The sequence below is a fragment of the Chaetomium fimeti genome (assembly GCF_033439085.1).
Source record: "Chaetomium fimeti strain CBS 168.71 chromosome Unknown B0H64scaffold_5, whole genome shotgun sequence".
NCBI lineage: Eukaryota > Fungi > Ascomycota > Sordariomycetes > Sordariales > Chaetomiaceae > Chaetomium > Chaetomium fimeti.
The window spans coordinates 508400-535043 of record NW_026944333.1 but is presented as its reverse complement, the minus strand read 5'-3'; the positions used below and the strand labels follow the sequence as shown (position 1 = coordinate 535043).

The 26644-nt window shown below is 57.2% G+C and overlaps 10 protein-coding genes across 10 annotated transcripts; 4 read left to right on the top strand and 6 right to left on the bottom strand.

Annotated features, from left to right (window-relative positions):
- Positions 1 to 2082: 2082 nt before the first annotated feature.
- On the top strand, positions 2083 to 3364 carry B0H64DRAFT_418034 (uncharacterized protein; the record flags this gene model as incomplete). The annotated part of the gene is made up of 4 exons (XM_062805289.1): positions 2083 to 2241; positions 2312 to 2332; positions 2363 to 2909; positions 2979 to 3364. The coding sequence occupies 4 exons, from the start codon at positions 2083 to 2085 to the stop codon at positions 3362 to 3364; spliced, it is 1113 nt and encodes a 370-aa protein (XP_062657485.1).
- A 152-nt stretch (positions 3365 to 3516) lies between these two features.
- B0H64DRAFT_177114 (uncharacterized protein) lies at positions 3517 to 5035 on the bottom strand. Its single transcript, XM_062798863.1, has 2 exons — positions 4381 to 5035; positions 3517 to 4334 (listed from the first exon to the last, which is right to left on the bottom strand). Exons 1-2 carry the CDS (start codon positions 4850 to 4852, stop codon positions 3628 to 3630), a joined length of 1179 nt encoding a protein of 392 aa, XP_062657484.1. The 5' UTR covers positions 4853 to 5035; the 3' UTR covers positions 3517 to 3627.
- B0H64DRAFT_177108 (uncharacterized protein) lies at positions 4624 to 5794 on the bottom strand. The gene is made up of 2 exons (XM_062798862.1): positions 5535 to 5794; positions 4624 to 5476 (listed from the first exon to the last, which is right to left on the bottom strand). The coding sequence occupies exons 1-2, from the start codon at positions 5613 to 5615 to the stop codon at positions 4865 to 4867; spliced, it is 693 nt and encodes a 230-aa protein (XP_062657483.1). The 5' UTR covers positions 5616 to 5794; the 3' UTR covers positions 4624 to 4864.
- A 2262-nt stretch (positions 5795 to 8056) lies between these two features.
- B0H64DRAFT_343077 (pre-mRNA splicing factor component-domain-containing protein) lies at positions 8057 to 10525 on the bottom strand (the record flags this gene model as incomplete). The annotated part of the gene is made up of 2 exons (XM_062801270.1): positions 8475 to 10525; positions 8057 to 8389 (listed from the first exon to the last, which is right to left on the bottom strand). The coding sequence occupies exons 1-2, from the start codon at positions 10482 to 10484 to the stop codon at positions 8060 to 8062; spliced, it is 2340 nt and encodes a 779-aa protein (XP_062657482.1). The 5' UTR covers positions 10485 to 10525.
- Positions 10526 to 10642: 117 nt separating this feature from the next.
- Positions 10643 to 12529, top strand: B0H64DRAFT_177079 (uncharacterized protein). Its single transcript, XM_062798861.1, has 2 exons — positions 10643 to 11234; positions 11286 to 12529. The coding sequence occupies exons 1-2, from the start codon at positions 10813 to 10815 to the stop codon at positions 12490 to 12492; spliced, it is 1629 nt and encodes a 542-aa protein (XP_062657481.1). The 5' UTR covers positions 10643 to 10812; the 3' UTR covers positions 12493 to 12529.
- A 37-nt stretch (positions 12530 to 12566) lies between these two features.
- Positions 12567 to 13879, bottom strand: B0H64DRAFT_475512 (uncharacterized protein; the record flags this gene model as incomplete). Its single annotated transcript, XM_062808106.1, has 1 exon — positions 12567 to 13879. The coding sequence occupies exon 1, from the start codon at positions 13851 to 13853 to the stop codon at positions 12567 to 12569; it is 1287 nt and encodes a 428-aa protein (XP_062657480.1). The 5' UTR covers positions 13854 to 13879.
- A 219-nt stretch (positions 13880 to 14098) lies between these two features.
- On the bottom strand, positions 14099 to 15358 carry B0H64DRAFT_462291 (Nse1 non-SMC component of SMC5-6 complex-domain-containing protein). The gene has a single exon (XM_062807544.1). The coding sequence runs from the start codon at positions 15206 to 15208 to the stop codon at positions 14180 to 14182; it is 1029 nt and encodes a 342-aa protein (XP_062657479.1). The 5' UTR covers positions 15209 to 15358; the 3' UTR covers positions 14099 to 14179.
- Positions 15359 to 16173: 815 nt separating this feature from the next.
- Positions 16174 to 19464, top strand: B0H64DRAFT_462287 (uncharacterized protein; the record flags this gene model as incomplete). The annotated part of the gene is made up of 8 exons (XM_062807543.1): positions 16174 to 16423; positions 16471 to 16659; positions 16710 to 16752; positions 16802 to 16980; positions 17031 to 17253; positions 17335 to 17650; positions 18353 to 19056; positions 19455 to 19464. The coding sequence occupies exons 1-8, from the start codon at positions 16297 to 16299 to the stop codon at positions 19462 to 19464; spliced, it is 1791 nt and encodes a 596-aa protein (XP_062657478.1). The 5' UTR covers positions 16174 to 16296.
- A 1426-nt stretch (positions 19465 to 20890) lies between these two features.
- B0H64DRAFT_399171 (P-loop containing nucleoside triphosphate hydrolase protein) lies at positions 20891 to 23807 on the bottom strand. The gene is made up of 3 exons (XM_062804002.1): positions 23362 to 23807; positions 23237 to 23297; positions 20891 to 23184 (listed from the first exon to the last, which is right to left on the bottom strand). Exons 1-3 carry the CDS (start codon positions 23569 to 23571, stop codon positions 20906 to 20908), a joined length of 2550 nt encoding a protein of 849 aa, XP_062657477.1. The 5' UTR covers positions 23572 to 23807; the 3' UTR covers positions 20891 to 20905.
- Positions 23808 to 23954: 147 nt separating this feature from the next.
- Positions 23955 to 26248, top strand: B0H64DRAFT_177035 (uncharacterized protein). Its single transcript, XM_062798860.1, has 3 exons — positions 23955 to 24704; positions 24753 to 25206; positions 25273 to 26248. Exons 1-3 carry the CDS (start codon positions 24186 to 24188, stop codon positions 26178 to 26180), a joined length of 1881 nt encoding a protein of 626 aa, XP_062657476.1. The 5' UTR covers positions 23955 to 24185; the 3' UTR covers positions 26181 to 26248.
- Positions 26249 to 26644: the final 396 nt, after the last annotated feature.

Below are 26644 nucleotides of genomic sequence, written 5' to 3'. Positions count from 1 at the left end.
TGGAGGGAAACCCTAGTAAATGAAACGAAGCGTTCCTTCTTCGCTTCCTCAATGTACATTGTACATCTCAGAGACTCATTATTGAAGCTTCGCTTCAATAAAGTGCAGACAGAATGGATAAAATTCGAGAATCGACATGCACAAAATTCGCAGCAGCTCTCCTCGTCTCTCATCTTAATAATACCGCAAGGATGCGGCGGAAGAAGCAGCGAAAAGAAAAGAAATGCCCAGCACTGCGGATGATGGAGGCGGCCTCGGGAGTGGCGTCGTCTTCGGCTCCGGCCGGCTGTGGGCGTCGATGGCCGCTCCGCTCCGCAGTTAGTTACTTTATTCACGATGCAGAGGACGAACCCTTCTCCAAAATCTTGTAGTCAGGTAAGGTAGGGAGGTCTCAGCAATCTTAGGTCAATCTTACTGTGTACGCCAATCTTCGGTTGTCTCGGGCTCTCAGCAACCTGGAGATTCACTGCTTGGGACCCACCTGCCGGATCAGGAGCCACCTGACCGGCCATTGGTCGACTCGGCAGGCTTGGCCGTTATCACAATCATGTTTTGTAGTTGGCGCTGGGCATCTTCGATTTGTGTTGATTAGGTTGCGAAGTTGACCCTGAGATCTGCGACTGTATTACGGATACCTTGGGAGCCGAGAGAGGGCGATAATGTGAGAGGCGGCGGGATCGCAATGGGGAGGTGATGATCGCGGGGAAGGGATGAGATGGGGTCGAGTCGAGTCATGGTTGCCTAATTGGGTAAAACGGTGGACACCAGTGAGGTGGATTGCTTGGCTGTGTGGATCTCGAGCAGTATGTACTGAGTTCCAAGTCGTTCCGGGGATGAGGGCGTGTGTTTCGTTTTGATGGGGATAGGCAGGAGGAACGTTTTGTGGTCTTGCTCATGGCTGGCAGGAGCACGTGGAAATATCAACGGAAGCCCGGGGAAGAACTGAGATTCCACGTGCCATCCATGTCGCGATGGGAGTTGCGAGGAGGCTGGAGCTGTTTATTGCCCGCAGGCAAAGTTGGCCCGTTGTCGGTATGTTTGAAATGATGACTGATAAAATGGTGAAACCTCCCCTTTATTTCTGTCGTGAGCAATGTAAATTTCGGAGACTCGGGACCGAAGTTTAGTAGATTTAACTTAGGTAGGACGCGTACACAGATGGGAGCTGAGCCAGCTTTGACTAAAAACCGTTCCTTCCCCAAAGAGATATTTCTGACGACCATCCCACCGCTCACATCCTGACCGGCCTGTCTTCAGCGTGCTTGGCGTTTGTCAACCCCAGCGTGCCCAGTCCCCTTAAATTGGTGTGGGGGAATTCCACGCGATTGGTGGGGCAGAAGGTGAACCGCTCTCTCGGAATCTTGGCCAGGCCTGTCGTCGTCTTGTTGATCACGATCCACCGTCGCATCACCCGATACTCTGGATCTGCTTCGTAAGATGTTACATTACTTACCCCTCGTTCTCTATATCCGTCCTGCTCGTTGTAGTTAATATCTCCCATGCCATTGTTCAACGATCAACGGGCAATATGTTTACCCAACAAATTCTTCCCTTTTGCGTTTCCTCCAAAATTTAGGTACATAGGTAGGTAATGACGTCGAGGACGACACCCCAGAGAGAAAATCCCTTCCCTGAAATGTGAGACAAGAAAAAGTGCTAAAAAGCCGGTCTGTCCGCCATGGAAAATGCCGTTTTCCTAGCTTCCATCCGGGATAAGCGCTGACCGAGAGCTCCTTAGTAAACGCGCTAACGACGCCTCCACACGAAGATCATCCATCTGCCTCTCCGCTCTGTGCGTGATGGGGTTCGGGGCTAGCTCTCCTCGAGTGCAAATCAATGCCCTATGTGATCGTCTTGATCGAGAATTGTTCTCACATGGGAAAGGTGCGCCCTCCGAGGGAACCTAGCGTCGAGATGGCTTGAGCAGCATCCCGTTTCCCTCGTCCCATAAGCCGCTGTCTCCTCTTCTTATACCTTGTGCGAGGTGCAGCTTCGCAAACGGTTTCCACGTGGCCGCTCGCACGCAACAGGCACTGCATTCTCGACGCCTAGAGATAGCCGTTGAGAAGAGGCGCCGTACCCATGGGCGAAACGCCGAAAACGCCGGACCAATATGCGGCTGCCTCGTTCCCTCTGACTCCGGAGGAGCTGGCCGCTCTTCCACACGACAATGCCGCTCCGTACCTCCTTGCTAGCATCTGGTCGCTGGCACTCGCCTCCACAATATTCCTCTGCCTACGAGTCTACTGTCGCTTGTTAAAGAGACGGAGTTTGTGGTGGGATGATTGGATCCTCATCGCTTCTTGGGTAGATACACTACCCTCTCTCGTCCGTGTTTGGCTCAGCGAACTAATATAACAAGGTCTGCATCATCATCGAGTGCTCGGTCCTCAGTTATGCGACCAGTTTCGGTTACGGGCTACACATCTGGGACTTTGACATGCGCTACATGGACGATCTGCTCCTACCCACCAACGTCGCCGGCACCTTCTCCATAACCGCCGCTGCCTGGAGCAAGACATCGTTCGGCCTCACGCTCCTACACATCACGGACGGCTGGCATAAAAGGCTCACCTGGTTTTGCATCATCTCCATGAACGTCGCCATGACTGTGTCCGCACTCATACCCTGGATTACCTGTGCGCCTGTCCAGAAGTCATGGGAGATGACCGTCGAGGGCACATGCTGGGATCCTAAGGTCGCCGTCTACTACAACCTCTTTTCCTCCGGCTACTCGGCACTGATGGATTTCACCCTCGCATTACTTCCGTGGAAGTTCCTATGGGGCTTGCAGATGAAGCGCAAGGAGAAGCTCGGCGCAGGTCTTGCGATGAGCATGGGCGTATTTGCTGGCGCCACGGCCGTCGTCAAGACCAGCAAGATCCCGAGGCTACTGGCGGCAGACTTTGGTAATAACCCCCCCCCCCCCCCCCCTTCGGATGAGAAAGGTTGGAATCTGCCCGCTGACAAACCTCTAGCGCAGGGTATCTCGCTTTGGGTCTGGGGCAACGCCGAGGTCTGCTCCTCCGTCATCGCCACCAGCATCCCCATGCTCCGCGTGCTCGCCCGCGACGCCAAGACGTCTCTCGAACACCACCGCAGTGGAAGCAACTTCTACGACAAGGAGATGGGGATCGCTAGCAGCAGCAACAACCGCAGCAGAGTGGTCACCGCCACAAGCAGGCCCCCTCTGCCCAACGACAGCGAGCATGAGCTGCACATGCAAAAGTCGATCGACGACCGCAGCGACCGGAGTATACTGGCTAATGATGGGGAGCCTGAGCCGCTGCAGACGGACAATGGGATCCTGCGAGTGACGGATATCACAGTCCAGTATGATAAGGAGGGGGTTACAACGACGTGATGGGGTAATGTTAGATGGGCTTAATAATATAATAAGATACATTAATTACAGAATATCCACCTTGGAACTCTCTCCCTACTACTGGACAACTGCAGTGCCTCCTTGTTGGTAATACTTTAGCGACGTCGACAACTACATATCCCCCTGAGGCTCAAAACCAAACTTCGATGAATTCTCCGGATAGACTCATAAGTTGTGAAGAATCTGGCATCGAGTGCTGTGCTTCCAGAATTTCGGATCAAGCTATGCCCTCTCGTACTCTCTCAACGTGGTCCCCCCTCTTCAAGGAGCACAGTGGCAGTCCTTCGCGCAGCGGCTATCTCGTCAAGTTCAAGCGCATTACCCTCATCGGGTCCCTGGTCTCCACCTTGGCTGCCACCGGACTCCTGGCTGCGAGTTTCCGGTTGTTCAAGAGACACGAGCTGCGGCTGCTGGAACGGGAGCGTCAGGGTGTCCTTCAACCGCACGAAAGTCGCAGCTCCTAGCACCATGGCGATCGCCAACCCGCTGCTAATATCGACACCCTTAACCAGATTGAGCAGAACACCGAGAGTAATACTCCCGCTAAAGTGAAAGAACAACAAGAATATTGCAACAGCCTTAGTCTTAGGAAAGACCTGGCGTTCACATTCGATGAGGCGTTCATATCGAATTAACACAGCTCTCTTCTTTTCGATGAGGTCTTGTTCGGCGGTACTGGAAGGTTCTTGTTGAGCCTCGATGTGACGGATATAGTAGACGTCACCTGCAAGGTACTTTTTGATCTTGTCCACATTGTTGACAAACTCGGCCTTGACTCGTTCGGCACCCGACGTTTGGGAAATCGGCGTTGGTGATGACATCGAACGGGGGGGTGATGATGCTGTGCCATCAAGAATACCGCTTTCGGAGATGCGTGGCTCGGCACTACCAGCATCCGGAAGTTCGGTGCGGGATTGCAGATATTCTTTAATGCACAGCCAGTCAGTACCTAGGTAAGTAAGACACAAAGTAAGAATTTGAGGTGAGGTACATACCATAATAGCTCTCCGCAGCCGCCAGGAAAGGCAAAATAAGTAGGAAAACAGCCATGATTTGACCAAAGCCCATCGACTTTATGTCCTCTTCCAGTCGCGGTGCCCATACCCAGCGATAGCTGACGAGCTGGGTAATGCCATACGACAAACTAAAGGCGACTCCATTTAGGCTTATAAAGAAAGAACCCGAAATCAAATAACCCCCCTGCAAGAGAGCCAAGTACGGCGAACTAACAGGTCGCTGCCCATTACCGCATTGTGATGTAAGCTTAAGGATGGAGCCCAGCCTTCGTGCCCGAGACGAGGCGAGCACAACCTGCAGTACCTGGTCCGGTGACAGGTGCGGTGCCTGGTCCCTCAAAATCCTGCGCCATTGCAGACGGATTCCCGGATACAAAAGAAGGGCCATCAATCCGTGGTCCGAGTAGAGACCTGAAACCCGAGTGTAATATCCAAACACAATGAGATACATGGCTATGACCCATTACAATAGGGCGAGTACGGTGAATGCATCCGGGGCTGGTTTAGGTTGGATGAATGCGCACTGGATGGGAGATGTGTATGCCAGCGAGCCATATGAGGCTACTAGCGAAACAACAAATGTGTAGAGAAGGAATACTAGCACGCATACCATCCCGAAAACGCGGACATCCCGAATAACCGCATGTGCTTTGAGGTATGTCCGTAGCGCGTCCAGTGTGGCCAAGTGGGAGGTTGTCGAGAACCAGGCAAGGGAAAGAACCATGTGGAACTCCCATACAGTCAGCGTCTTTTGATTGATAACCCCGGAGCAGAGGATTGCGAGTCCAGTTACTAATTGCTGATCGCTTAGGGCCAAGATGAAACGGGAAACTGCTTGTTTCCACGCCTCGGAGCGTGGGGCTTCTTTGATGTTGCTTGAGTCCGTGGATAAGTCCGTAGATGAGTTCGCGGGCGAAGATGACGATTTGCCCCGAGCCCGAAACGAGCGCCTCATAGACTTTATGACAGCTCGATCAAAGTCGGTCATCGACTCGTCGCCGAGGGAACCGGAGAGATAACCAAAAACCACGGTGAGAACGGTCAACGTAGCCGTGACAAGGAAAGCGGAGAGAACCTAGAGTCCACTATTAGTAGGCATGTAGGTACCTGACATTGTGAATCATGAGGCTTACGCCATATCCAACGATATCGGGATCTGCAGAGATTGGTCCATCCTGACCGGTACAGTTCAATTTCCCTCCAGGCTCGGACATGATGGGCCATTCGACTTGCGATTACTGTGTAAGGTAGGTAGGTAGGTTTGATAAATTGATAAAAGGGTCAAACCTAAAGTAAACGCAGCCCGAGGGGGGCCATGATTTTAAGACAAAATGGCGTTCAGCTGAAGGGTACCCGGTCGTCGGGCTGCAGGAAAGGTGGAGTCATAATGCTCAGCTCACCTATGGAGGTACAGAACGACTCGAGCGGGAGGTGTTCGGAGCTTCAGAGCTGCACTGCCTCGTTCACTGCCAACAGTGCCAAGGCCCTGGAACTACGTGCAACCTCCCCGGTGGTCAAGGTGACCTACCTACTAGGTAGGTACCTAGGTACCTATCCTCGCTCAACTCCACCTCTCTGCAGGAGAGCCTGGAGAGGTGGCGCCAAAATTGCCAGGCAGGGCAAAATAGAGGTACCCGGACAGGAGACAGTATCTACTATCTACCCCCCTTCAATACAAATCCCAGGGACACGGTTCCCATGATCAGTGCGTAATGCCAAATACCTAGTCCACGTGCTGGTTTACCATTCAAACCACGGCTAGGCACAGATAGTGTCATAATGGCGCATGACAGACTACAGCCCTTTGCGTTAAGGGCACGCTAGGCTCCTAGTGCTGCTTGATTTCTTAAAGCTAGGTAGGTACTTACACGCTAATTGCCTCAAACATTCCTCCGCACCCTTCCTCCTCTTCCGAGCCCCAAGTAGGTGATCTTGGAAACATGAGATCGAGGGCAGTAATCTACCCCGAGGCGGTTGATGTTAACACCGGCCGCTTAGGTAGGTGATCATCAATGACTGCCCCGTCGCCGGTGGTGGTGGTTCGCCGGTTGATTCTCCGTCCCGACTGCTCTCAGAGGTCAACAGCGGCCGCTCATCAACGCATAGGCGGCATAGCCCTCTCGCGTCCGTGAGCCCTCCTGCGTCCGTCGGCCGGCCTCCTACGTGGGCTTCCCTGCCTACTCCATCTGTAGTGTGCTGTGCATCATCGACTCTGTTCGCGTGTTGTGTTGCCCCCATGGTAGATGGGACGCACTGGCCCCTGGTTGACCACCGTTGATTCCCGGCTGGTATCTAGGTATGCACCATTGGTTCCCGGTTGGCTACCGTCGATTCCCGGCTCACCGCCGTGCATCTCCGGTTGGCCCGATCCTTCAACAACGATAACGGCAAGGTACCCGTGAGGATGCACCGGCATGCAGCCCGGGACCGGCGCGCCGAGAGTAAGACGGTCGTAGCTGAAGCCGAAGGGGGCATACTCAAGCCCTGAACCGATTCGGGACCGGAGATGCTGCTCAGGGAATCGAGCAACGCCGTAGGTGTAGTTGACGGTTACCGGCGCGTTGTAGAGAAAGTATTGGTGACCACGCACTCTTGCACCGTAGGTTCCGGGGCCGATGTAATTGATCGTAACGGGACCAAGGTACACATGGGTTCCCGGCCGGCGGAAGTCCGGGCGGGCATGCCAGTTGATAGTGACCGGGCCATGGTAAAAGTTGTCGCCTGGCCCAAAAAGATGATCGGCGTAGCCCCCGTCGTAGTTGATAATGGTGTGGCCGAAATACCTACTGGGTTGCGTTCCTTGTCCGCGGCTGGTCGCGATCTAGGTGCCTGGCCGCATGTTCGCTGAGATAATAACGGACGGTAGTGGGTGCTGGAAGGTGGGCGGAGGACTATGTGTGTTTGGAGGGGTGTAGTTTAGCTGACGAGAGTCTGGGTTTCTGATGGAGATAGCGGCGGCCAAGGAGTCCCTACCTGAAGGCAACCGACGAATGGAAAGAACCAACGGTCATGCCTGACCGACTACGCATCCGACTGCGCGGTGCGTAAGGAAGCGTCCACCTTGTAATTCCTCGAGCGGTCTTCCTCACCTCCCGAACAACCTACTCATGGGCAAATCTAGATACCTAAGGGGTGGTTCTGACAACGGACGTCGAGGTAGTCAGCCTCCCCGTGCGTCGGATCTCCCTACCTTACCCCTGAGCTCCTTCAGTTGAGCGCGCCTGTGCTTGTTTTGTTTACTCGAGAAAGAATGTAGAGCCCCTAAGCAGTATTAATGTTGAACGAACCGAGGGGCTTGGGCTCGGCTTATTATCTGACTGAGTATTACCGTTTTCTCACTACAGTCGCTGGCCCATGGGCTGGGTTGTTTATCTGGGTGGGTGGGAAACACATCCTGTGGGTTCCCTCGCTAATACATCTCAGCAATTTTGAAGCGGCAAGAGACTGGATCATAACAAACCCTCAACCCCCGGGGCATCTTATTACGACATCAGCAATCTAAAACCAAACGCTCTCGTGCTCGTGGTGTGTACCACCGACTGATACCAAACCCCGACCCCAATCATCCATACCTATGTATCCGTACACACGCCCCCCTATTTTCCCACTCCACCAACCCCCCCTCCCTGCCACCAAACCAACCAACAACCCCCCACCCTCACGCCCGCTCCCCAGCCGCAATCCTCAACTCCTCCAACTCGGCCCTCACCCCACGATACAGCTCCTGCGCCTCCCTCTCGCGCGTGCTCACAAACGCGACCTCGGTCCGGAGCGCCGCCAGCCGCCGCTGGATGGCCTGCTGCTCGCTGGCCTCGAGGATGCGGAAGCCGCCGAGCGCGCCGCGCGCCTTCTCCAGCGCGGCGTGCGCCTCGCCGACCTTGCCGCGCAGCATCTCGGCGCGGTTCCTGTACCCGCCCAGGTGCAGGCCCAGTTTCTTCTCCAGCTTGTTGCCCTTTTCGGCCGAGGTGAGGAGGGTGTCTAGGGCGGTCTGGGATAAGGAAGGGGGTTAGTTGTGTATTGTGTGAGGATGGAGGGGTGGGTGGTGGGGAAAAGGGGGGAGGGGGCTTGCTTACGTCGAGAGCGGTCTTCATGGTGGCGACCTGGTCGTCTTCGTCGTCGTCGTCGTAGCAGCCGAGGCCGAGGAGTAGGGAGTTGCTGTTCTCCTTGTTCCAGACGGCCTCGATTTCTTCGGGCTTTAGCTGATCCTTCATTTCGAGAAGGACCTTGAGGCGCGCTTCTGCGAGTGCAGGGTCGTCCATTTGGGGGAGGGGGATTGGGTTGGTTGAAGGGGCGCCAGCGAGCGGGTACCTGGTCGCGTCGTGCGCCATGAGCAGAGCCGCCTCGCGTGCAACAAGAGCCCGCGCTGGGTCATCGATCTCCGAGGCTGCTCGTACAAGCTCGTTGTAGTCGACTGATACCGCTCGAGGCAGGTCTCGCTGCATCACTTGCGTCCGCCGCTTCCGCTCGAGCATCTCCTGCGCGTCGCGGATCGCTTGTTCCCGTCGGTCGCGTTCCGCGGCATCCTCCTCCCTTTGCTCCGCCGTCAAGGGTTCCTGTTGATCCTCCGGCAGCTCCAACTCCCACTCCGTCTCCTTGGGTTTGGGCAAGGCGGCGAGGCTCTGCTTGAGTTGATGGCGAAGGGATAGGTCACGCATCCTGACGTCTGCTGGGGTTCCCCCGACCATGTCCATGTCCTTATCGGCCGCGTTTAGGGCAAAGGTATCTCGGGGTGTGCGGAGCGGTGTTTGCCCGGGTCGAAGCGGTGTGGCGCCGACGCCGTTCGCAGCGGACCGTAGAGGCGTTGCCAAGGGGTTTGGTGTAGCGACAACCTGCTTCCGGGGCGCGACTGATTCGAATCCCGTCGACCCAGCTCCTTCATGAAGGGGGGTGTTCTCGCCACCCAGCAGGGACGATTGGGTCTGCGTCAATGCCCGAATGTTGCGGATCTCGTTCGCAATGTGGTCCTCCTGAGCCGGAGCGAGGGGCGTCCTGATCGGCGCGTTCGTATTGAGCGCCGAGTAGTTCCCAACTAGCCCGCGGGTGGCATCGTTCTCGCTATCACGGGCCGTCGCGCTCGCCCGCTCACCAATCATGCCCATCTTAACGATTTCCTCCAGCTCCCCTTCGCCGACCTGCGGCGCTGGTAGCGAGAGAGCTTTCCGCTTGCTACTCTGTTCGGCTTCGCGGATTTTCTGCATCTGGCCTGCTTTGATAGCGGCCTGGGTAGACGCGGATGGCCCATCCTTCTCGTTCTTCCTCCGCTTCCGGTCGACATCACCATCCTCCTCACCCTTGCGCTTGTTACCGACCTGTTGCTTTTTAGGATCAAAGTGGGACCGTTGGAACTCGTTGCGCGAGATTTCGTCGGTGGTGTCGTAGAACCCGGGCACTGCTTTCTTTTCGAACGGAATATCGGCATTGTAGTCCATCTGTCCCTTCTTGCGCGTCGTAACCTTGATGTTGATGCCGGCCGTCTTGAGCTCCCGCCGCTTCTGCAACGCGGCGAGCCGTCGGGACTCTTCCTGCTGTCTCTCACGGGCCTTTCGCTTCGCCTTTTTTCCCTGTGTGTTGGCCAAGCGGGCGCGAGCCTCGCTCAACATTTCCTTCTCATCCTCGTCCAGATCGATCGTATCGGGCCGGGCGGGCTTCGTCTCGGGGTCGGGGTCGACTTCGCCTGGGCGCAGACGTCGAACGTCATCGGCTGAAGGTGCTTGAGTCTCGCCGCCTTCCGGGCCCATCAAGCCCAAGGAAGACCCTTCCCGCTGCTCGGCCTCGTCGAGGAGGCGTTGGTACCGTTCAAGACATTGGTTGGCGGTGCGGCCGACGATCGGGGCGATGGTGCGCCATTGCGTGGGCATCAACTTGGCGAGATGCAGTAACTTCTCATCCTCCTCCTTGCTCCACTCGATTTTCTTGATGCTAGGGTCGAGCCATTCGTTCCAACGGGCTTTGCACTGCTTCGGCGTCTTGCGCGCCAGCAGCGACGATACGCGCGCCCACTGGTTCAACCCATATTTGCTGACGGACGCCTTGAGGATCTCATCCTCGATGTTGGTCCACACGCCTCCCTTGACGACGGGCATATTGATGGCTGATGTTGGGTGATGTTTGGTGATGAAAATCGTGGCGCGCGGGTTGAACTCGGCTGGGATTTGAGGTTGCGGCAGGCAGTGTAAGGGTTGATTGGTTGAGACCCAATTGTCGACCCACTGAAAGTTCAAATCCACAGCTTGCTCCAGGTCGCGTTCCCTGCGCGACAGCTTCGAAGTTCTGGGATCATCATGAAGAATATGGGGCAAACAGGTTCACCAAAATACTGCGTAATCACAATAATTCAACTGAACGGCCCTTTTTGAGGTGAACTATCTTATCTGGAACCACAAAGTACCTTTTCATTGTTTCAATTCCACAATGGCGTCTGAGGCGCCCTCTCCCAACCGGGAGCCCACTCCCTCTGCCTTCCCCTCCTCACTCCCCCAGAAGCGCTCCCTCGAAGATGACCACAGCCCAGCCGTATCATCGCCATTAAATCCGGAACCGAAGGCTCAGAAAGCCCAGGTACAGATTGACGATAGCCAAGTCATGGCACGCGAGAAGCGAACCAAGAAAGAGTCCCTCAAGAAGAGGGAGTCCAAGGGCGCCCCCGAGAGTGCTAGAGCGACACCTGATCCGAAGCTGCGAGAAGCTCCAGGCGAACTGGCGCCAAACCGGTACAAGCTCGCCCACCCTAAGCCGACCGACTTTGAGCTGTCCAGAGGCCCGGTCTTCCAGAATCACCACGAAGTAGAGGATTCGGAAGGGAGGACAATCGAATTCGTGGAGACGCTGGATCAGTAAGTGTTCGATGCTGTGTTTCGTACCTCCTATTTTGCTGACATTTGTAGCGTTTACAACAAGAAGAACTTCCACTACACCCACTGCATCGCTGACCCCGCCTTCCCATCCATGTTCTACTACCGAAATACCGAGCCGCCGCCCTTTGGAGCCCACATAGCCTTCGAGGATGCCGCATCGCACATGTTCTTCGCCCGAGACGGCATGCACGTCACCTCGGATAAAGGTTTCCGTATGACACGCGCCAACGTGGCCGTCCGCGAGGGACGGTGGTACTGGGAGTGCAAGGTCACTCGGGGCATCTTGAAGGAGCGAAAGGAGGGCGATCCCGCATCACACGGCCATATCCGGGTGGGGTTTGCGAGGAGGGAAGCATCTCTGGACGCACCGGTCGGGTTTGATGCATACAGCTACGGCATCAGAGATGTGGCGGGGCAGAAGGTGCACATGTCACGGCCCAAGGACTTCTTTCCGTCCGGGGAGGACATCAAGGAGGGGGACGTGATCGGGATGGAGATCCAGCTGCCATCGGAGCGCCTTCAGCGAAAGATTGTACAAGGGCAATACAACCCAGCCATTGACCTCGCCGATGAGGACACCGAAGAAGCCCCGGAAGCGCCAAATATCATCCGCGACCGCATCCCGATTCGGTTCAAGGCGCATATTTACTTTGAGAAGATCGACTACCACACAACTAAGGAATTGGAAGATTTGATGAACCCGTCCCCCATGGGGCCAGGGCATAGCCTTAGGGAACCAAATCCGAACCACCCAGTCCCGGCACTGCGCACGCTACCGAATTCGTGCGTCAAGGTTTACAAGAACGGCGTGCTTATGGGGACGCCGTGGACGGACCTTCTGGCGTTTCTTCCGCCGGCGTCGAGACAGGCGCAGCAGACGGGCGGGCGTGAAGCGCTCGACGACGGGACGTTGGGCTACTATCCGGCTGTGAGCGTTTTCCGGGGCGGTGCGGTTGAGGTGAACTTTGGTCCGAACTTCTGGTACCCACCACCGCCCGACGATACGGAGATGGGGGATGCCGATGGGCCGTCGCCAAAGAAGACCGACCATCTGCGGGCGGTCAGTGAGCGCTATGACGACCAGATCGTGGAAGATATTGTTTACGACATCGTAGACGAAGTCGGGTTCTGGATGCAGGACGGCCAGAAGGTAATTGATCGGTCGGTTCGGGACGAGAAGGCCGAGGCAGTGGCCCCGGGGAGGGACGAGATTAAGGAGCTAGTCCAGGACGACTAAAGTGACAATAACGACCATTATGCTATCAACGCTAGCTACCTACGAAAGAAAAAACAGATCATCATTAGGGTATCTCACGACCGCGGACTCTCGGCAGGCGGCTCCACGACAACCAATGCGCTCGACATCCCCTCCTCGACCTCCTCTACTTTGTCCTGCTCGCCCACTTCCTTCCCTGCTGCCTCCCCATCGTCCACCCCTTCGCCAGCCGCCTCCTTCTCCATCTTCTCCCTCTCCTCCTTCCCGCGCTTATGGAAATACCACAGCACAAAAAGCAACAAAAACACCGCCACACTCCACAACACATTCATCCCCACAAACGCCGGCCACCTCAACTTCAGCGCATTCACAATCGCCTTCAACATACTCTTCACAATCGCCGGCGTAAGCACCAAATCCCCCAAATTCTTCGGCACCAAAAACCTCGCCAGCCCGCTCGCGTCCGTATCGCGCTTCAGGCCCTGCGCCTCGGCCGCCGCCGCCAGCACCTCTGGGCCCAGGGAGCTGGTCAGCTTCTTGGGCAGCTGGGTCACCAGCTTCTGCATCGACGACGGCAGCTTCTCGAACCCGCGCTTCAGCACGTCGTTGCGCCCGTCCAGCAGCGCGGTGAGGTCGTCGACGGCGGTTGGGGCTCCGCGCATCACGTCCTTGAGCACGATGACGAATTGCCGCAGGAGGGATTGTACCTCGGCTGAGGCGGCGAGCGCGGCCGTTTTGGCTTTGCCCGGTGCGGGGGGTGTTGGGGCTGGTGCTGTGCTGGCGTCTTTGGGGGTGTTGGTGGTGCTGTCGGTGGTGGAGGTGGTGGTGGAGGCGTCGGTTGGTTCGATGCCGAGGCGGGCGAGCACGTGGTTGAGGTCGTCCCATTCGCGCTCGGCTTCTTGCGGGGGGACGGCTGTGGGGCCGGAGGGGACGGTGAGGGCGGTGGAGGTGGTGGTGGGTTTGCGGTGGAAGAGGCGCGAGAAGCGGCTGGGCTTTTTGGGCGCTTCGGCGGTGGCGGTGGCGGTGGTGGTGGTGGTGGCAGCTGTGCTGGGCCCCTCTTCAGTTTTGGGCAGGTGGAATAAATCGCTGTCCTCCCACACTAGGTCGGGGGTTTTGGGACGCGGCGGGAGAGGGGGCCGCGGTCCCTCGTCATCGTTGTCGTCGTCGTCATGGTCGTTTGATATTAGGCGCTCGAGGAACCGCTCATCGTCATGGTCAAGTAGAGGGGCCGCGTTATCGCGCGCCGAGATAGCGGGAGGAATTGCATCCGCAGCTGCACTCTTGGCCTGCGATTGTTCGGCTGGATTTTCTGTGCCTGCCCTGTTGTCTGCCTCCTTTGCTGGCTTCTCCGCCTCCTTGTGTTTCTTGAAAAACGTGACCATTGCGGGTTGGTTGTGTGATGTTCAGGAGAGTTTAGAGAGGGAGGGGTTCTCGGGGCTGAAAGTAAGGCGGGGGGTTTTCACAAGCTCGCCTGCAGCTGCGCGCCTGCGCCGCCGTTCCGCTGGTCTGCCGCCCGCCATCGCGTCCCATCGGCTGTTGGCCAAGAGGCCTCGTACATGCCAAGCATTGCACCGCCACATATGTGCCGCCACAGTGATGTCACAGAACTCGAATGTGTTCGTCCGGTCTCTGCTGTGGCTAGTGCAATTACACTGCCGGGTATCATGGTTCATACATCACACAGTGCTTCGTAGTAGTGGCTTAACAATTAGTCTTCCTCTTCCTCCTCATCCTCCTCCTCGACAGCCTCAGTTGCTTGACTTCGTCTCCCCTTCCTCCCCCTCCCCCTCTGGAACCCAGACCTCGACGTAACCGCCCGCTCCCCCACGTAGTGATTCCCCTCCCAGGGCGTGCTGCACTTGGGGCACGTCCGCTCGCGCCTCGTGCGCCAGAACCCGTCCTCGCAGATGTCGTGCAGGCGAATGGTGCAGTCGGGCTCGTTGCACCGCTGCCCGTACGTGACGATCTCCTTGCACGCCTCGCAGAACTTGATGTGCTGCCACTCCGCCTCGGCGTCCGGGTCGTTGTACGTCGCCATCAGCCACGACCACAGCTCCATCAGCGCCCGCGGCGTCAGGCTGTAGAACCCGTCCCGCGACTTGTCCAGCCACCCCTCGGCGACCAGGCTCGCCAGCAGCGAGAGCACCTCCGAGTGCTTCAACCCTCGGCTGACCGTGGTCGTGCCGTCCCCGTCCCCGTCACCACCCTCGGCATCGCTGCCCTCCCCCCCACCCCCATTGTTATTGTTATTATTCCCATGGATATTGCTCTCCCGCCTTGTCGGCCGCGAGACGCGCAGCGCCTGGCCCTCATCCACGGCCATGACCTCCATGCGCGGGGTATTGTACTGGTCGAACATGGCGTCCAGCAGGCGCTTGATGTAGGCGACCTCCTCGGGGGAGCGGGCGGTGCCCATCTGGGTGGCCGGGTCGCTGTGGGCGTTGATGAAGGCCCACACCCGCTCGCCGCCCCGCACCTGGTCGCGCGTGTTGCGGATGTCGTAGTCCAGCGGCTCGACCGCCTCGCGCGCGCTGCGCACAAAGTTCTCGAAGTCGGCCATCGTGATCGATTGGGGGGGTACTGCGCCGTCGTCGTCTTCGATCGCGCCCTTGATGCCCGCTAGCACTTTTTGTGCTTCGCGGAAGGTCAGTGTGCCCCGCGCCATGAAGGCCTGCAGGAAGGCGCGGTTGGCATCGCTGTAGCCCGCGGGAATGGGCGGCTCCCACTCGTCACCCATGGTTGTGTTTTATGGTGGTGGTTGAGGTGTCTGTGGTGGTTTTGCTGCGATGCTTTAATTGCGGGTGGTGATTGGAGGATTGGATCGAACCACAACGCGCCCCGGCGTGTTTTTTGGTGTTGCGGGGCGATCCTGGCACGCCTGCAACCTTGTCTCGTGTTTCGGGCGACGCCTTCCTTCCACGTGGTTTGGCCGAGGCGCTTCCCGTACCTGAACCAGCGCTATCGAACAAAATGGAGCTCCTTGGCTTCAGCTCGACGGAGAACGAGTCACGGCATTGATGAGGTTCATCCCTGGCACGTCGGAAAATGCCGATTTTAGCAGGCTTCCGGGATTCTCTCTCTTTTTGGTATGGAACTGTTGTGTGGCCAGAAATCTCAATCCTTGAGCGGCAACAAGGTTCTAGCTATTTTTCCAGGCTTTGGTTTTTACATTATTAATACTGTGTAGCCTGAAACACTCTTCACATCACTTCCATACTCAGCATATCTCTTCTCATTGCGCCTTTACAAGAAGTTACCGAAAGCGAACAGTTCCCCAGGAGACGAAGCACCAGCCGTGTTCGGCTTCGCAGCGCAAACCCTCCTCGGCCCGGCAACTCGCTCCCCAAGATTTTGACACCTTGGCAATTTCCGGCCCCTGCAGTCCCTTCTGTCGCAGGATCGGCCGAGATCTCAGAATTCTCCCCCTTCCAGCAGCCACAGTGTCGTACGGATGCAACCCTACTTACAGCCTTGAGCAAGGATGATGCCGATCTGCGACCCTCGAACTCCACCAGTTCAGAGCAAGAGCTGGAGTTTGGAACCCCAAGCCGCTCCAATAATAAGTCAGGGCCTTGCATGGAATCGTGCGCTCAGACAAAATGGAAGCTCTGTCCCGCTCCAAGAACACGCCAAATGGGCCGCCCTAGACCCTAGTAGGGGTTGGTGTTTTGAACAGATGCCGTCCGTCCCTCGGCCCCGCTGGTGTCAGACTTCAGCTCCGGGAATTAGTGATGGCCGCCTCAATTTATCCTGAACTGCCCAGCTGAGCGACCTTTGACATGCCGTGACTCTCGTTCTTTTCTTTCTTTGCTCAGTGTCATCGAGATGGGCGAACAGCTGCCTCCCGGGGTGCTAGGAGCCGCCGTGGGCGTCCTCGTCTACAGCTTCATCTGTCTCGCGTGCGGCCTCTTTCTCTTGTGGCTGGTTTGGGTCCACGATGAACGCAGGAGCTGTAAGTAGACGCCTCGTTTGCTAAGCTGGCATCCGCTGATCATCTAGATGTTGCCATGCTGGGCTTCTTCGTGACACTTCACACGCTGGCTTCCGTCATCCAACAGATCCACACCATCATCCGATGGCGCGACATCAAATTGGAGCAGTACGAGAACCTCGTCAAGCACGTGGGCAACCCCGAACTGAACATCACCGGCGCTTCGACGGGGTTGGACTTGGTCCTGTTCTACATTCGTGGGTGCTTCCTGTCTCAGCGCGTAAGCCTCGCTCGCTAACCTTCACAGAATACTACTCCTACAATGTCGAATCTGTGCTCGTCTTCTTCTGGTACGCCGCTTGCCATTATCTCCCTTCTCTCTTGCTGACCTTGACCTAGGGCCGTCGAACTGGCAAACAGCATCTTCCAACTGCGCATCACCAAGATGTACCGCTTCCACGCTAGTCTTGTTGCCAAAGCCACAGCGGCCTTCCTACCTGTCGCGCAAATGGTCCTACTCCGCTTCAGTGGCGTCGACAAGAGCACCGTGGGGTTCATGGCACTGGCCGATTCGATCAGTGCGTCCCCCGATCGCCCCTTTATCTTAGCTATGTCTAACAACCACAAGTGATCGGCTGTTTCGCCGCAGGCAGCCTCATGCTCCTTGCCATCCTCGTCCGCTACGTCCACTCGCGGATCACCCTCGCCTCCTGGAACGTCCGCTACATTCACGGCACCTCCACAACAGGCGGCACCAACGCCACGCCCTCGGGCAGGGCACGAGCGCAGAAAAAGACCATCTACGACAAGTGGCTCGTCCTACGCTTCACCGTCGCCTTCGCCGCGCTCAGGTACGTAGCCCCCCACCTCCCCCATCTCCCCCCTATCCTCCCACACCCCCAACTAACACCCCACCCCCTACCTCCCCACAGCCTCTTCCAAATAGTAGTCATCAACTTCCAGCTCCGCGCCGCGGCAACCAACAACCGGGCCTCCATCCCACCGCAACCCGACCTCAGCGCGGGCCGCGCCCGCGGCGACGTCGCCCTCTTCGCCCCCGCCCCGACCGCCGTGCTCTTCGCCTTCCTCGTCTTCGGCACCACCCGCACCTTCCGCGAATACACCTACCGCGTGCTGGTCCCGCGGCCCCTGCGCGACTGGATCGACGACCGCCGCCGCCGCGCCGGGAAGAAGAAGAGGGGGGTCGGCGGGTCCGTGTCGGTGGTGCATTCGGCGATTAGGGGGGATGTGGAGGGGGGTGGTGGGGGGCCCGGGGCGGAGTTGGGGTTGCGGAATTTGAGTCCTGGTGGTGGGAGGGGGGGTGGTGTGGAGGGGGATGGGAAGAGTGATGAGTGGCCGATTTTGAGTCGGAGTTTGGGGGGGTCGGGGAGGGGGAGGGGGTGAGGTTTTCTTGAGGGATCTGGTAGAGCATGGCTGGCGTTTTGGTGTTTCTGGGAAGGAGGTTAGAGTGGGCTTAGATGGTTAGACTCGCAATGAGAACGACGCAAGGTCATGTTTAATGAGAACGTATCTCGAAGGCCAAGGAGCGAGGAGGTTTTTAACGGCAACTTATAAACTCGTTTTTCATTTTTCATTGTTTCCAATCTTCGGCCTCTTCGGTTCTACAATTTGTCTAATGTCTTGTAGTGTGTGTTTTTCTCTTTCCTCTTTCGCCCTCCACAAAATTCCAAGTTTCAAACCATCTCTCACTTTCGGCACACAACAAAAATAACATCAATCGATCACAACTTGATCATCCCACATCCCGGCTTGTGTCGTGTCGATTCTTCCTGGCATCATTGAAATAAATGCAACCATGGCTGAGGTAAGCCACCTATTTACTTGCTGCTCTTTCTGCGCGAAACGAGAGGAATAATTGCACCCGGGATTGATCCAACTACAATGGGCCAGAAGTCCCCCCAAATACGGTAGCTAATCAAGGCATCACAGAACTCTGACGGCAATGCTGCCCAACTGGCAAGCCAGCAACCACCCCGCCACGAAACAGCGCTCGTGCTGAGCACCCAAGCCGGGTCAGACATTGCCATGACTAAACTCGCCTTTGTCACGGCCGATCTCGCTCGGAAGAGAGAAGGACTCGAGCAGTCGATCAACAAAGCAAAGACCTTGGAAGAGGCACTCGAAAAGAATGCTGCCGAGAGACAGCAGCTCATGGCTGAGGTTGACGGGTTGACGGACAACGATTACAACGATATCGACCATATCGACCCCAAGGTAGCGGGCCTCGAGGAAAAGGTTGCAATGTTGGAAGCCCAAGTTGCGCAATTCAAAGCAAAGGAGCGAGACATGGCCATTGCCTGTGCTCACGCCTCCGAGAATGTCTCCCATGCTGCCAACAACGACGACGATATCGACCATACCGACCCCAAGGTAGCAATCCTCGAAGAAAAGGTTGCAATGTTGGAAGCGCAAGTTGCGCAATTCCAAGCAAAGGAGCGAGAGATGGCCATTGCCTCTGCTCACGCCTCCGAAAACGTCTCCCATGCCGCCAACAACAACGGCGACGACGACGATGGCCCAGAACCCGCAGCGACGACGCAGCAGACTTCATCATTCTTGCTCGCTAATTCCGTCTGGGATGGCCCTGCGCCCGACGGGACACTCCACATGCTGCAGCTCATGGCCGCCGTTAAGTCGCCAGAGCAACTTCATGGCATGGGAAATTTTCGAATATTCAACATCCTGCCGCCATTGATTCCAGGTGTCAGACAGCCTCGAATCAGACAGCCTCGAATCGTACCACAGACAGAATTTGAGATGCTCATGGAGGTTTATGTGCTGCTTTCCGGCAACCTCGAGCAAGATGATGTATTATTATCTTCGGTCATGCTCCTGCCGCGCTTAGCGTCAATGCAGCCAGCTTCGGAATTCCCTTACATCCTCGGTACCTTCGAACACTTGCATGAAATAGTAAACGAAGCCCCGGTCAAAGGTGGAATTCTGCTCGCCCTCCTTCAATTTGCCTTGTTGCAACTCAAAGCCGCCGGGTACGCGAGGTTCCGTCCTCTTGGAACTCACTCCGCCATCCCAGCGTTATCTAAGCTGTGGTTCTCGTCTACAATGAGTAAATTTACTGAAGTTATTTTCAACTCGAGGATGGGAGATACGTCGGAGGAACTGGCCGTTAAATTGGCCGGGGCGTGTCGCAAACATCCCGCGTCGATTTCGAGGTACGGTTTCCACGACGAGACGACAAGAAACAGAGGATGGTTCACACAAAACATCGATGATATAGTTCTCGTGATCGATTTCGAGGAATCGAGCCTTCTCGTCGTCCATGGGAAACTATGCACCGTTGAGAAAGCTAGCCTTCTGCTGAATCTGTATACTCTACGCATTCGGGGCCCCTGCAAAGGAGACCAAGACAAGCTGATTGAGAACCTTTCTCAAGATCTGTACATATGGTTAAAACAGTGGGTGCTCTCAGGACAGTCTAGGAGCAGAGTATAAACCCATTGCTCAAGCTAGGATTCAAGTTCAATTGCAACAAGTAGAGGAGGCGGCGGGAGATGACCGGTGACTCTCCGTCGAGAGCGTTAGCATCTGTACTTCAGATAATTCGAGTTTCAGAAACAAACGGGAGTCCATTGGGCTATGCGCGACTTAGCCTGGTCATTAAATAGGGGTTAAGATAGTGCAAGCTATATGGCCGTTCGCACTATGTGCGGTGATTTGCACACTTGTGGTGTCCTTTCCCTTTCTCCTTCGCTGTGTCCTAGGGCCGTTTTCAGAGGGTGATGAACGGAGTGTTAAGAGAGACGAGTAAGGGGTTAGCATCTCGTTGACCCGGGAAAAACAAGAAAAACAGACATGAGATTGCAGAGCTGAATGTGTGTATTAATATGCAGTCCTCAGGTTCCTTTCTTGCCCTACGTTCCCCGGTTGTTCCGGCGTGAAGGACCAGGCGCTTGATCTGCCCAAGCTGAGACATGGAAATTCATCCGATGATGAGGAATAATGAAGTGAATCACTGCTCACAAAAGTAGCTTGCCGGTAGGTGCGCACGGCGGTCTGGTCACACTGGTCGCACACATGCTCAATACAGATATAGAGCCGCACTCGCAGAGCTATATGTGAAGGATTGAGCTCTGCGCCGCCACCCGAATCTAATCTAACGTGCCAACATCCCCAGGGTATCAGGAATCAAACCTTAGATAATACTCAGACATTTTAAGCCTGCTCTTCTTTGCAAACAAGAAATGGTCATTTCGTATCTCAGAGAAGGACGTGGGAAAGAGGGTTCTTTGATAGCCAAGTAAAGGCGAGACGCGGTTCCTTGTGGTCAACGAAGAGGCTGGAATCGACACTACAGACACAGTCACCAGATTCGTACGAGCGCAGATTTGCGTTCTTGGCTAGATAGTCGGAGAAATGTGGCAGCCAACAGGCCACAACAGTCATCCCGATTCCATTTCCATTCAAACACACAATAATATGCAGCCCAAGCCGCTAGATACACCCAACCCCCCTTAACCAACCCCCCTACCGTTCCTCCAAAGCCTTCTCCCTCTGCCCCGTGACCAACTCAAACCCGCCCTGATCCAACTGCAGCGTGTGCCTCCCACCGGTCGTACTCCTCAACTGACTATCATACTTCATCATCTCCTTCAGCGGCGCCTTCGCCACAATCGTCAGCATGCGAACAACCGCCTTCTTGGCGCCGCGCAGGCTGTGGACCGACTCGTACGGGTCGGGCGGGACATAGACCTTGGCGAGGTCGATGGCGGTAGCACCATCACCATCATGCACCTGTCCGTCCTCCTCGGGCTTGTGCACCTCCAGCACCTGCCCGCCGCGCACGGCCGCCAGGTCGTGCTGGATGGCGCTGCCGGCCTCTTCGGGGCAGTGGATCTGCACCTGGGTGAAGGGCTCGAGGATGCCGACCTGCCCGTTGGCGTGGGCTTCCTTGAGGGCGCCGCGCACGGCGGTCAGCGCGGCGTTGGTGATGTGGCCGCCCGTGCTGGCCGCGCCGAAGAAGTCGGAAGATGGGTCGAACGAGATGTGTACGTGGCAGCGGCGGATGGGGGCGTTGCGGCGGGGCCCGCGGGCGAGGCCTGCGATGGCGCCGTTGAAGAGCTGTTGGCGGACGAGGTCCGGTTCGAAGGGGAGGGTCTTGGCCTTGCCGTCCGAGGAGAGGGGGATGGCGACGTGGATGATGTTGCCGTCGCGCTCGATGCTGGATTCGAGGAGAGTGTCGTGATGGTGGGCCTCGAGGGGCTCGATGGTCACTGTGCATGCCGCTTTGCCGGCTTTGTCGCGGATATTGCGGTCGTACAGGGCGCGGTGCGGAGCGGTCGGGGCTAGCAGGCACTCTGAGTACTCTACTTCGATCTCTCCCCACATGGCCGACTCGCGGTCGATCTTGTAGTGCGTCAGGAGGCGGTCTTGGGCAATTTCGAGGTGCAACAGCCCCATGCCGGAGAGGATCAATTGATCCGTCTTCTCGTCCTTGCTCCATCTGATACTCGGGTCCTCGCGCGAGAGCTTATTGAGGGCGTCCACAAGCTTGTCGTTTGCCGTCTTCGTGTACGGCTCAATGGCGATAAACGCAACCGCCGGGGGTGTCTCAGGTGCCTTGATCCGGAGATTTGTGAAGGTCTCAGGGGCGGTGTTGCCATGGCGACCAGGAAAGGTAATGAGGGTGTCTCCCGTACGGGCGGATTTAAGACCTGTCATGGCACCAATATGCCCGGTTGGCAGGTGTTGGATTTCGTGGTGATCCTTGGCCGACACGTGGTGAATATGCTGGGGTTTCTCAAAGTTGTGGACGTTGCTGTTCCACATTTGGCTGCTCCGGCTGATGGCGCCGTGGTAGACGCGCAGCCAGCTCATGGTGCCGCGCCCCGGATCGTCAACGACTTTGAAGACGTGGGCGAGGGCCACAATTGGAGCCTGGTGTTGATTTAGCCCCTTTTGCTGGACCTTCTGCTCGAGAAGCTGGGGTAGGGTTTGGGCCTTAGCTCCGATGATTTCCAGTGGCGGCCTGTCGTTGGGGCTGGGGAGGTAATCTACGACAGCGTCCAACAGCGGTTGCACTCCGATGTTTCGGAGACTCGCGCCGGCGAAAACTGGTGTGAACTTGGCCTCGCCGTCCATGACGAGGCGTCGAATAGCTCGTTTGATGGAGACCGAAGACACGTCTTTCTCCACCTTAAGGAACTCTTCCATGATCTCTTCGTCGTTTTCCGATAGCGTCTCAACCAGGTGCACGCGGGCCGATTCCATTTCTTGGAGCAGCGCCGTGCTCTCCTTCGCAATACTCTGCTTGCTCACGACGGACATGGCGCCGGTGCTAGAGAATCGGAAGCCGTGCTGGTGAATAACATCGATGACGCCAACAAAGTCATCCTTGTGCCACCAGGGGATTTGACAGAGCAGAGGCCATGTCCTCAGCCGGGATGCCACCTCGTGGATAGACCGCCGGAAACTGGCACCGTCCCGATCCAGCTTGTTGACAAAAAGCAACCGGGGGATCTTGGAGAGTTGTGCTGACCCCCAAACCCGCTCAGTGTGAGTTTCGACACCCTTGACCGAGTCGAGGATGCACACGGCGCCGTCGAGGATGGGCAGGCAGCGGTCAACCTCGTAGCGGAAGTCCTGATGGCCCGGGGTGTCGATCAGGTTGATGGTCTTGGGCTCGTGGTCGGGTGGGCATAGTGACTTGGGGGGCCACTGGAATGTCACGGCGGCGGACTGGATGGTGATGCCGCGCTCTCGCTCCATTGGGAGGAAGTCGGTAGTGGTGTTTCCATGGTCGACATCTGGGCAGTCAGTTTGGGGTTATCCCGTAGTGTTTCCCTGGCGGCGACATACTCCCGAGATGGCGAGTTCTGCCGCTGTGGTAGAGCATACGCTCCGTGGTGGTTGTCTTGCCCTGTCGGGTGTCAATGCTGCTTTATATTTGGGTGGTGCCATGGCTAAGAGTTAAGGAGACCTACTGCATCGACATGGGCGATGATGCCAATGTTGCGAACACTCTCGATCCGGGCTTCATGGTGCGCATACTCGCTCGAGTAACTCCGTGCGAACCTAACCCGGGCCAATTGGGTATTTTTCAACACCAACACGGCCGCTGGAAGCATGCTGGTAGGCAGCAGCAACCTGCTCGAGCCATGGCGGCAAACGCGGAGGGGGGCGCTGGAGAGCATCCCCAATTTCCGACGGCAATAACAAATTCCAGACTTGACTGAAGCATCCAATTCAACTGGACCTAACAAGAGAACAGCAGACGGAACAGAACTTCAGTCTGGCGATGCAGATGTTGGTGTTCGCTGCATGTCAAGTCGCCAGACTGTGGGCTCTACGCAGTACTAAGGTGGTAGCTAGGAGCAGTCAACAAACGGGCATGCATGAGACAACCCCGCGTTTTCTATCACAACTCACATTTGGCAGTTGGAAGTTCAGGGTTTATTTGCTTGCACCTGCTTTGCTTTTTCAGGAGAGCTTCATGCCAACGGTCCGTGCACTCCCCGCCATCCCGCACCTTGGCGCCAAGATCGTTCATCCCGTTCGGCGCAAGGCAACTGCGCCGCTTCCATCACCGAATGGCGATGCGGAGCAGTTGCGACGACCACACGACCATCCTCACCGGTTAATCCGCGATTGACACAGCGGGTTTGACCTACTGGATACGGCATTGATCCATTAAAGCGATAGTTTCGACCTGAAAAAAGAGGTATTAACGGTCACATCAACCCAGAACGAAGCATCTCGAACACCACGTCATCCCATTCTACCCCGTTTCTCCCGCAAAGTAGCCATCATGGACTACAGCTCGTCGATAAACGACCCGGAACAGTCCGCTGAAGCCTCGCCATGGGGAACCTCTCCCGGCTCGTCACCCCAACCCAACCGCGCCACCTTCGGTTCCATCACCGGCGACATCCCGAGCGCCCCGTTCCGATACCCGAACTCGAACAGCGGCTTGACAGACGACGGTGGCTTTGGTGGAAGTGATACCGAATACAGGAGGCCGGATACCGCCAGCACCGTCTCGCAGGCGACCGAGCCCCTATCCGAAGGGCCAGCCCTAACCGAGTCGTACCCGGAACAGCAGGGTTTTGCGGGTGATCAAGGGCCGCTCTCGCCGCAACCCCAGCAGCAACAGCAGCAGCAGCAGCAGCAGCAGCAACAAGCACCAAAGCCGCCAGCGCAGGGGCAGCGGGCGCAGGAACAGCAGCAGCCCCGAAAACCCCCACCGCCACAATTCAAGCTGCAGGCTAAGATTACCGGGCTGGAGCGCACCGGGCGCAAGGATCCCATCCTGAGATTCGATGTACATGTATGGTTTTCAGGATGATAACTCGCTGAGTGGCACTAACAAGACCAGACAAACCTCCCCGCTTTCCGGACAACGCAATACCGCGATGTGCGCCGCCTCCACTCCGAGTTCATCAAGCTCGGCGAGCACCTGATTTCGGCAAACCCCGAGGCCATTGTGCCCTCCGTGCCTCCCGCCCTGACATCCGCCGGCGCGGGCACTGAGGAGGATGAGATCCGGGTCAAGGCACTGTTACAGCGCTGGTTGAACTACGTTTGCAGCAACGAGGTCCTCATGCGCGACGACGAAATGGTGCTCTTCGTCGAGAGCGACTTTGGCTACAGCCCCATGGTCAAGAAGAAGCAGCCCGCGACCGGCGTGCGCCGCAAAATCCTCAAGCAGTTCGCCCCGCCCCCTGATGATACTCCCGAACTCCAAGAAGCCCGCCCCGTCGTCAAGCTCTTCTATTTGGGTGCCATGGACGCCGGACACAAGGTAGACAAGTTGGTCAAGTCAAGGAGAGGTAAGCCAAGCCACCCCCCACCACCCCCTTTTTTGTTTTATGGAATTAAGAATTAACACACCTCAGGCCTGGGCCTCTCCGAATCCGACTTCGGTGTCAAGCTCGGCACAATGAACGCGCAGGAACCCCACCCCGGCCTCGCCAACGCCTACCGCAAACTCGGCAAGATCGTCCAGACCGTCGGCGACTATCACGCCGCCCAGGCTACGGCGGAGGCCACCACGATAGGCGACCCGTTCCAGTACCACTCGCAAGACGCCTTCATCGTCAAGGAGACCCTCACCAACCGGCAGATCCTGATCCGCGAGTTCCTCCAGGCGCAGGAAGCCACGCGCAGCAAGCTCAACGCAGCCGACCGACTCAAGGCGTCGTCCAACGTGCGGCGCGAGAAAGTCGACGAGGCGATCGCGGCGCTGGACGAGGCGCGGCAGGCCGAGTCGGCGCTGTACCAGAAGACGACGCGGGTGACGCAGAACCTGGTGCACGAGCGGCGGCGGTGGGCGGCGCGCACGGCCGCCGACCTGCGCCTGTCGGTGCGCGAGTACGTGCTGCGCGAGATCGAGGCCGAGCGCCGCACCCTCTCGCTGCTCGAGAGCGTGCGCCCGGACATTCGCTCCATCGACGCCAGCGGCGGACTCAGCCGCCTCGGCCGCGAGGCCCACCCGCCCCAGACCGTCCGCCGCACCAGCATGGCCGCCAGCCAGGGCCCCAAGGGCGACGCCTGGAGCGGCGTGCCGCGCCGCAGCGCCGATGCCATGAGCCGGAGCGTGTCGGGCAGCCTGGTGGGCAGCTCCGTGGCCGAGGCCGGGGAGGAAGGGTTCCTGCCGGAAGGCGGGGAGAGGGGAGACCAGGCTGGTCGGGCGAGGGCCTTGAGCGGGGCCGGTGGGAGGATGCCGGGCGTGCTGGAGGAGGATGACGAGGACCGGGTGGATGCGAGGAATGCGGCCAGTCGGCTCGCGGCGAGCACGTTCTAGTCTAGGTAGATGGCCATCGTGCTTGGAACATGTTATATACAGTACAGGGGAATGCAGCTGGGTGGGACTATTGGGGCTTCACTGGAGTAGGGGGATGGTCCAGTCGCTGCATCTACGGTTGTGTGTGAAGCTATAGCTACGGCTTTGGGTGCATGGAGCTTGCCTCTCGGTTAGTGTTTATTCCTTCCAGCCCAAACTCCGCCAGCAATGCTATGTTGAGGAGAGTGTTCCTGCTTTGCGTCGTTACACCGAGGCTCGGCGCCGGGGTAATATTCTCCGATATCAGTGACGTCCAGCACGCCATTCTTCCGCCCGTCCCCCACGTATCTCCCCAGACGGCTCGGCATCCGGCAGGGCCGTCCCGTCCAGGTCGCGTTGAGGCAGAAGGGGCCGCGTCGGGAGTTGTGGGCATCCTCTCGTTGACGGTCGTCAAGGTTCTCTCCTGCGTCATGGAATAACGGACG